The following is a 9,782-nucleotide window of genomic DNA, read 5'->3' as shown; positions in this document are numbered from 1 at the left end:
TTGTTTCTGTGGGGGTATGTGGGGAGGGAAAGGTTGTTGCTTCCTGGTAGGTGTTTATCCCCATGACTGTTAATAGTGTCTTGTTCTTCTGCTGTTCTAGCATTCAGGTCTCCACAGACCAGTACGTTGCCTTGGGCCTGAAAGTGACTCATTTCCCCCTCTAGAATGGAGAAACTCTCTTCATTGAAGTAGGGTGGCTCTGAGGGGGGAATGTATGTGGTACACATTCTCTCTCTGTCTCTCTCTCTACTGTCTGCTTCTCTCTCCTGTCTGTCTCTCTCTCTCTCCTGTCTGTCTCTCTCTCTCTACTGTCTGTCTCTCTCTCTCTCTCCTGTCTGTCCCTCTCTCTCTCCTGTCTGTCCCTCTCTCTCTCCTGTCTGTCTCTCTCTCTCTCCTGTCTGTCCCTCTCTCTCTCCTGTCTGTCCCTCTCTCTCTCCTGTCTGTCCCTCTCTCTCTCCTGTCTGTCCCTCTCTCTCTCCTGTCTGTCCCTCTCTCTCTCCTGTCTGTCCCTCTCTCTCTCCTGTCTGTCCCTCTCTCTCTCCTGTCTGTCCCTCTCTCTCTCCTGTCTGTCCCTCTCTCTCTCTACTGTCTGCTTCTCTCTACTGTCTGCTTCTCTCTACTGTCTGCTTCTCTCTCCTGTCTGTCTCTCTCTCTCTCCTGTCTGTCCCTCTCTCTCTCCTGTCTGTCTCTCTCTCTCTCTACTGTCTGCTTCTCTCTCCTGTCTCTCTCTCTCTCTCTCTCCTGTCTGTCTATCTTTCTGTCTTTCTCATCTATCTGTCTCTCTCTGTCATGTCATCTAGCAATTGCCAGATACATAAATGTTGGCAGCTGGAGGTGGAAGTTGAAGACTGTATGCAGAATAACTAGCAACAACAGAGCCCTCCTGGTAAGGAGAATAACTAGCAACGACAGAGCCCTCTCCTGGTAAGGAGAATAACTAGCAACGACAGAGCCCTCTCCTGGTAAGGAGAATAACTAGCAACGACAGAGCCCTCTCCTGGTAAGGAGAATAACTAGCAACGACAGAGCCCTCTCCTGGTAAGGCTGGAGACTGACTGGTTTGACAAGAACACCAAAAATAGTTTCTCTCCTGTGTGTATTTTTCAGATCCGCCTTGGCAATTTTGAGACACCTGCTCCACTGGAGAGAGAGTGTGTGTGTGTGTGAGTGTGAGTGTGTGTGTGTGTGTGTGTGTGTGTTGGGGGGGATATAGAAGCCTGTCAACTTCCTGTGATGACAGGAACTAGACAGTTGAACCAGTGTCTCTTGTGGGGTCAGATTCACAACTCTGTCTCCATCGCTACACTCACATTAACATCTGCTAACCATGTGTATGTGACAAATAAAATTTGATTTGATTTGATTTTGATTTGATTTGATCTCAAAAATCTCCTCCTTTCTGTCAACTCCCATTTTCCCGCTCTCGTAACCCAATATCTCTCCTTCATTTCAACACCTTCGCTTTCACCCCTCTGCTTTCTGGTCTGTTATTTTTGTCTTCTCCTCTGAGTCCTTCCTCCCCCTCTCATATCCACTCTCGTTATCTCCTCCCTCCTCCTCCTCTTCCTTCCTTCCTTCCCTCCCTCCCTCCCTCCTCTTCTCTCCTCCCTCCCTCCCTCCTCCCTCTCTGACCCTCATCCCTTCCTAAGCAGCTGTGACTCACCTGAACAAACACCTTAATCCACCTCACCACAGGAGCTATAGGCTAAATAAATAACACACACATACACACTCTGTAGTTATTCTCCTGTGCTTACCTTAAAGAACTCATTGGCTTCTTCTCTACCAGCAAACAGATGATTCAGCCAGTCAACTCCTCAAGTCAGTTACCAGAAACAGATGATTCAGCCAGTCAACTCCTCAAGTCAAGTACCAGAAACAGATGATTCAGCCAGTCAACTCCTCAAGTCAGTTACCAGAAACAGATGATTCAGCCAGTCAACTCCTCAAGTCAAGTACCAGAAACAGATGATTCAGCCAGTCAACTCCTCAAGTCAGTTACCAGAAACAGATGATTCAGCCAGTCAACTCCTCAAGTCAGTTACCAGAAACAGATGATTCAGCCAGTCAACTCAAGTCAGTTACCAGAAACAGATGATTCAGCCAGTCAACTCCTCAAGTCACAGTTACCAGAAACAGATGATTCAGCCAGTCAACTCCTCAGGTCACAATTACCAGAAACAGATGATTCAGCCAGTCAACTCCTCACTGCAGGACTCACTGTCCAGTCTTCTACAGATCTAGATCTCACAACAGCTCTATGCTTTATAATCCACAGCAAGAAGCAGAGTCTGTGATGTAATCCACAGATACGGAAAAGGTAAACCACAGGTCAGATACGGAAAAGGTAAACTCCAGGTCAGATACGGAACGGTAAACTCCAGGTCAGATACGGAACGGTAAACTCCAGGTCAGATACGGAACGGTAAACTCCAGGTCAGATACGGAACGGTAAACTCCCAGTTCTGTCCATGACCCGGTCTGCACAGCATGCATTCCGTTATCTCTCTCCGTTAATGGCAGGTCAGATATGGAACGGTAAACTCCAGGTCAGATACGGAACGGTAAACTCCCAGTTCTGTCCATGACCCGGTCTGCACAGCATGCATTCCGTTATCTCTCTCCGTTAATGGCAGGTCAGATACGGAACGGTAAACTCCAGGTCAGATACGGAAAGGTAAACTCCAGGCCCTGAAATAATATTAGGTGTATTGTTTCCGGTTCTCGCTCTGTTGCTCACACCATTTATCTAATTATGATCCCAACAGGAGAGGAGAGGAGAGGAGAGGAGAGGAGAGGAGAGGAGAGGAGAGGAGAGGAGAGGAGAGGAGAGGAGGTGGGATTCATAAGAAAAAGGATTAGAACGTCTGAGCCATCTGTGTTCACGGGGAATTAACCCCCCACACTCAGGCAGGCAGACGAAAACACAGATACACACGGACACAGGCACACATAAACACACACACACACACACACCTACTGCAGGTTGTCAACTCAACTACGGAGCAGACAAGACATAGAATGATGTTTATGGGTTAACTCAGGTATACCAAGCAAACTGCTAGAAATAGACACCTGCAGAAACTGCTAGAAATAGACATCAGAATACTGAAATGAGTTGGAAATTCCAGTCAGGCGACGTCATCAGCCAATGACAAAACCTGCGCCGTGGTTCCCATAGCAACAAAAACGCCCCCCCCCCTCCCCTGACAACACTGCAATGGCCTCCCTGACAGAAGCAGAGATGGCGGAGATTGCCAAACTTCAGGTAAAATTAAAGACGCAAAACGGCATTCATAAATGCAACTCCAGGTTTAGAGAATACGACGATAAACAATACGTGATTTGTGCGGATTACTGGAGCGTCACTAAAACACGATTTGCCTACGATATCCAACATGCAGGCTATTCATGATGTACTGTTAGTCAATTGCATGATGTAACGAGTTAACTTCGTTACAACTTGACATTTAGGGTAGATTAGTCGGCATGCAAGCGGTAAGCGACGATTGGTAGCCTGTCGATATTCACTGATCTAGGCTACAGGACGAGATCATTGAGGGTAGGGGAGAGGATTGACAGGTGTGAAGGGAGGCCGAGAAATGATGGATTTCATGTTAGAGATATTTGCGATGTACACACACACTCGGTAGCCTCCTGTTTAAAGCAACAAGTTCTCTAGCAGCCGAATCGCACATATTTGATGAGACTGGTGGGATGGCTCTGAAAACAACACACACATCGTAACTAATCCAGTGCATTAGAATTTCTGCCACACAGTATCAGGATAACATCTGCTGTCTATCTCTTTAACTATCTTACCTTCAGTAGAGATACAAGCGCCCTGCCCACACAACAATGCATGATGGATAGTGCGCGCACAGCAAGGGCTCGTGTTTCTGTACGCCTTTATCCATGCGATCATATTATTATTATTATTGTTGTAAATAATAACAACAACAACAATAATACATACAGATATAGCAGCGAGCAGCAATGAACAGGGTTCACAGGATGACAGAAATGATTAAAGATCAGTTGGATAACAAAGCAAGCACTGTATCATGTAGGCTAGGAACTATCTTCCTCATCAGTGAAAAACATGACCATGTTTATCAATCAATACCTCAAGGATGACGCAAGTGAAGTCATTGCTTAATGTTTTGAGGTCATATACCAATTTCGGGGTCAATTTATGTTATGATTTGTTGAATATTTTCAGAGTTAGTGTAAGCTAATGGTATATTTTCCGTCATCTTTGAATTCTGGGACTTTATTTTTTGTCGAAATCTGCTTGTGTAAATAACTAGAATCTCACTTGGTACACTCTACATTAGCGTTCCAAGCGACAGGATTTTCCCAAATAAAATATCCACTTTTCACTACATTTACATCACATAATAAGGCAACAATATGTGATTATACAGATATACTATATTTCACATTGTTCATGGCCCCATGGTCCATTGATTTAGTTATTTTAGCTCAGGTATGGCCGACTTTGAAGCGAGTAATCATTCAACACACTTTCACAGTTTGGGGGCGACAGGTCGCCTTGTGGTTTGCGCGTTGGGCCAGTAAACTATATTAAAGTCGATAGGCCACCTGTGGAGTGGATTTACAGTAGTTTAAATGGACATATAACATATGTTTTGGGGGTAATTTTGTCAAAAACTCGGCCATCTTTTGACCAATCCTTTAGCTTTTCTCAAACTATGTTAAGACATGTACCATGGGCATACATTTGGTGTCATTTGGTCCTATGGTTTAATGAGAACAACATTTTGGAAGTATTTTTAGCATGCGTGCTAATATGCATCTACTTGTAATAGCGTGGCCATGTTTGAATGCGTCAACGTTATTTTCTCAAACTCGTATTGTGAAATATCGAATTTGGTGTGACTCAGACCTTTAGTCCACGAGGAGAAAAAAATAAGAAGATTTTAAGCATTAACGTTACATAGTCAAAGACGTTCATTGTTAATAGTTTCCTTATTTTTATTTTTTTTAAGATATCAATGTCAAATTTAACATGGTTCATCAGGTTACCCTACAGTTTAAGTTGATAGGCCATTGTAAAGAGGATTTTCAAAGTGTTTTTATGGACATGTAAAAATCATAATTCCTGATTTATCTCTTAACCAATCCCTTAGTTTTTCCTCAAACTAAGTTTAGAGACGTACCATGGGGCTTACATACCGAATTTGGTGTTACCTCTTATGGTTCATGAGAAAAAGGTTTTCCAACATTTCCAAAATGGAGGACATAATAAAGACTCAATGGGTGACGGATATGAGGGTTGAAGTGAGATTGCTTATCACAGCGCCACCTATAGGCCAATCGGTGCCATTATTTTAGACCAAGTTACTCATGGCCTTTAGTTTCTGAGTGCCAAATTAGAAGAAAAAAAAGTTAGCAATCTATGCTTAAGTTCATTCAGAGAATAACAATATATACTGTGCTTTATTTTCCCTCCGCTCCTAATGTATGCGTCTTTTCTTGGGAAAACTCAATTTTATAGAGGCTATAGGACCTACATAACGTTTGTCTACAGAATGTGCTCTTTGAGACAAAATAGGTTTCAGTAATTGGACAGAAATATAGCCCAGAAATGACATTGTTATTGGCCAGTCAGGGCACAACTCCTCACACCCATGAACAAAAAAAAAACATATAGTTTGCACTAAAACAAAGGATTTGTGTGGTTTCCTGAGATAATATTATATTATAATGTTTATGAATCATTACAAGCCAAGAAGTGACATTAAAAAATTATCAACTAGTCCATAGTGTATCTTTAGTGTATGTGAGTTTCCGTAAAATTCAGACTACATACACATAAAATGTGTTTCCAGAGAGAACTCTGTTCACTAATCAACTTGTGTGTGTCAGAGAGAGGAGGGTGTGCAGCAGCTAAGCGGTCACTTCTCGTGGCCTGAGTTCTCTGGGGACGCTGTATGGCAGAGCGCCTATCAACAGTTTGTTTACGAGTGTGCCATGTTCGCCGCCGACCGCGGCCTGGCCTGGAGTGCTGTGAGAGCAGTGGCCGGGATGACTAGAGACCTGTTCCCTCAGCTAGCGGGTCAGTAGTTATCTATTGTCTTTATTATACACATCTATATTATATATGAATAATTCAAATTGACTGCAGCTCCATTTCTATAATATAAAATAATGTAATAATTTATATTGAGTTTGCGATTTCATTTGTCTCCCCCAGATTTGGACCCGCCCAGAGTGCTAGCCCTAATTTCAGATTGGCTGACAAAGTGTTTGCCCCGCCTACCTCCTGCCCACCACAAAGCAGTCTTCCACTTCCTGTCTGACACTTGTGTCACTAGGTAACCAATAAATTACTGAGAGTTTATATATAGAGTGTGGGACTCTCTTTATTTTTTATAGCTTATAGTTTATTTGCCGTTAGTCAGAACCCCTACATAAAATAATTTTCTCTGGGTCTGCGTCAGCTCATGTTTTTTCTTCGACTATGATGTAATGGTAAGTATCACAGAGTTCTGTTCATGTCTGACATTTAGTCAACGACTGCTACAAGCTGTGGTGGGCGGGACCAGTCACCGGTCAATCAATCAGAAACACCTGGAGGTTCATGTGCCCCCAACACCCCTCCCCCTGGCACAGGTGATACAGGAAGTGTGTGTGTGGATGTGTATGTATGCATTTACATTCTCTTTCAGGGTGATGATGAGTGTGTTCTGTCCTAGGGTGGTGATGAGTGTGTTCTGTCTCAGGGTGATGATGAGTGTTCTGTCTCAGGGTGATGATGAGTGTGTTCTGTCTCAGGGTGATGATGAGTGTTCTGTCTCTCAGGGTGATGATGAGTGTGTTCTGTCTCTCAGGGTGATGATGAGTGTTCTGTCTCTCAGGGTGATGATGAGTGTGTTCTGTCTCAGGGTGATGATGAGTGTGTTCTGTCTCAGGGTGGTGATGAGTGTGTTCTGTCTCAGGGTGATGATGAGTGTGTTCTGTCTCAGGGTGATGATGAGTGTTCTGTCTCTCAGGGTGATGATGAGTGTGTTCTGTCTCAGGGTGATGATGAGTGTGTTCTGTCCCAGGGTGATGATGAGTGTTCTGTCTCAGGGTGATGATGAGTGTGTTCTGTCTCTCAGGGTGATGATGAGTGTGTTCTGTCTCTCAGGGTGATGATGAGTGTGTTCTGTCTCAGGGTGATGATGAGTGTGTTCTGTCTCAGGGTGATGATGAGTGCTCTGTCTCTCAGGGTGATGATGAGTGTTCTGTCTCTCAGGGTGATGATGAGTGTGTTCTGTCTCTCAGGGTGATGATGAGTGTGTTCTGTCACTCAGGGTGATGATGAGTGCTCTGTCTCTCAGGGTGATGATGAGTGTGTTCTGTCTCAGGGTGATGATGAGTGTGTTCTGTCTCAGGGTGATGATGAGTGTGTTCTGTCTCAGGGTGATGATGAGTGTGTTCTGTCTCAGGGTGATGATGAGTGTTATGTCTCTCACGGTGATGATGAGTGTGTTCTGTCTCTCAGGGTGATGATGAGTGTGTTCTGTCTCAGGGTGATGATGAGTGTTCTGTCTCTCAGGGTGATGATGAGTGTGTTCTGTCTCTCTGGGTGATGATGAGTGTGTTCTGTCTCAGGGTGATGATGAGTGTGTTCTGTCTCAGGGTGATGATGAGTGTGTTCTGTCTCAGGGTGATGATGAGTGTTCTGTCTCAGGGTGATGATGAGTGTGTTCTGTCTCTCAGGGTGATGATGAGTGTTCTGTCTCTCAGGGTGATGATGAGTGTGTTCTGTCTCTCAGGGTGATGGTGAATGTTCTGTCTCTCAGGGTGATGATGAGTGTGTTCTGTCTCTCAGGGTGATGATGAGTTGTTCTGTCTCAGGGTGATGATGAGTGTGTTCTGTCTCAGGGTGATGATGAGTGTTCTGTCTCTCAGGGTGATGATGAGTGTGTTCTGTCTCTCAGGGTGATGATGAGTGTGTTCTGTCACTCAGGGTGATGATGAGTGTTCTGTCTCTCAGGGTGATGATGAGTGTAGTCTGTCTCAGGGTGATGATGAGTGTGTTCTGTCTCAGGGTGATGATGAGTGTGTTCTGTCTCTCAGGGTGATGATGAGTGTGTTCTGTCGCTCAGGGTGATGATGAGTGTGTTCTGTCTCAGGGTGATGATGAGTGTGTTCTGTCTCTCAGGGTGATGATGAGTGTGTTCTGTCTCAGGGTGATGATGAGTGTGTTCTGTCTCAGGGTGATGATGAGTGTTCTGTCTCTCACGGTGATGATGAGTGTGTTCTGTCTCAGGGTGATGATGAGTGTTCTGTCTCTCACGGTGATGATGAGTGTGTTCTGTCTCTCAGGGTGATGATGAGTGTGTTCTGTGTCAGGGTGATGATGAGTGTTCTGTCTGTCAGGGTGATGATGAGTGTGCGTTGGAGCACCAGCGTGTGTGTGCCCTGCTACAGGTTGCCAAGCAACAGAAGAGGGAGGAACTCCGGAGGCTCAGAGAGGAGGAGGGGCCACAGGGGTCAGAGGTCAGATTGGACACATTAAATGACCGCAGACTCGACAGAGAGGTAGACACACTCTAAACACACGCATCCACGCACACACCGACACACACACCATCACCACCCCAGATTGTGGTCAATTTATTTTTGTATGCAGTCAATTCAGAAAGTAAACTGAATTTCTATTTCAATTCCAATTTTCCTCAGTGTCTCCTATAAGATCAATTTGGAATTAGAAATTGGAGTTTCAGTTTACTTCCTGAATCGACGTGAGTTGAAATGGAATTGAGCAACACCACTGTGTACTGTATGAATTTGTATTGTTTCTCCAGGAGGTGGCAGACCTAGTGCGGTCTACTGTGAGGGCCACAGGAGAGCTGCTGATGGGGAGGCTGCTGAAGGAGAGTAGCCTGGTGCATGACCTACTGGAGCTCAGCCTGCAACACACAGCCCTTACCACCGGGGAGAACTCTATACACCCTGACCACACACACACACACACACACACCCTGACCTCACACAATCGAAGGATCCCACCGGGGCCATACACATAGCTAAACCCAAGATGAGGTGAGAGGGGGGAAGACAATCAGTAATAAAGTACACTGAACAAGAATATAAACACAACATGCAACAATTTCTAAGATTTTGCTGAGTTACAGTTCATATAAGAAAATTGAAATAGATAATTGAAAGTCAATTGAAATAAATAAATTAAGAGTATTTATCTGGTCAATATGTCAGTGTATCATGTCTGTTTGTAACAGTGTGCTTTTGTGAAAATGTGATTGTATTATACATTTATTGTAATAGTCCAAATAAGGACTCAAAACAAAAATCAAATCAAATTAGGCCCTAATCTATGGATTTCACATGACTGAGCAGGGGTGCAGCCATGGGTGGGCCTAGGAGGGCATGGGTCTAGGAGGGCATGGGCTTAGGAGGGCATGGGCCTAGGAGGGCATGCCCCCCCCCCCCCCCTCCCCCTCCTCAGCACCCCCCCTTAACTGACTTGCCTAGTTAAATAAAGGTAAAATAAAAAAAAATAATATGCAAGTCAACAATTCTTAATCTCAAGTCTTCTGAGCTCTCTTTTGTTCGAGAAATGGTTCACATCAGGCAATGCTTCTTGTGATTAGCAAACTCAAATGTGAGTGTTTTTTTATAGGGCAAGTCAGCTCTAACCAACGTCTCATTGATTGGACTCCAGGGTAGCTGATTCCTGAGTCCAATTAGCTTTTGGAGAAGTCATTAGCCTAGTGGTTCACATACTTTTTCCAACCTACACTGTG

The 9,782-nt window shown here is 44.5% G+C and overlaps 1 protein-coding gene across 1 annotated transcript; it reads left to right on the top strand.

Annotated features, from left to right (window-relative positions):
- Positions 1-3,220: 3,220 nt before the first annotated feature.
- On the top strand, positions 3,221-9,138 carry c19h8orf74 (chromosome 19 C8orf74 homolog). The gene is given in 7 exon segments (XM_071115417.1): positions 3,221-3,268; positions 5,893-6,082; positions 6,221-6,341; positions 6,537-6,639; positions 8,395-8,556; positions 8,823-8,982; positions 8,985-9,138. Coding segments are annotated over 7 exon segments (864 nt in total). The 3' UTR covers positions 9,065-9,138.
- The last annotated feature ends 644 nt before the right edge of the window (positions 9,139-9,782 follow it).

Source organism: Oncorhynchus clarkii, chromosome 19, assembly GCF_045791955.1.
Source record: "Oncorhynchus clarkii lewisi isolate Uvic-CL-2024 chromosome 19, UVic_Ocla_1.0, whole genome shotgun sequence".
Classification (NCBI taxonomy): domain Eukaryota; kingdom Metazoa; phylum Chordata; class Actinopteri; order Salmoniformes; family Salmonidae; genus Oncorhynchus; species Oncorhynchus clarkii.
The sequence above is the reverse complement of the archived record's forward strand: the minus strand, read 5'-3'. Positions and strand labels throughout refer to the sequence as shown.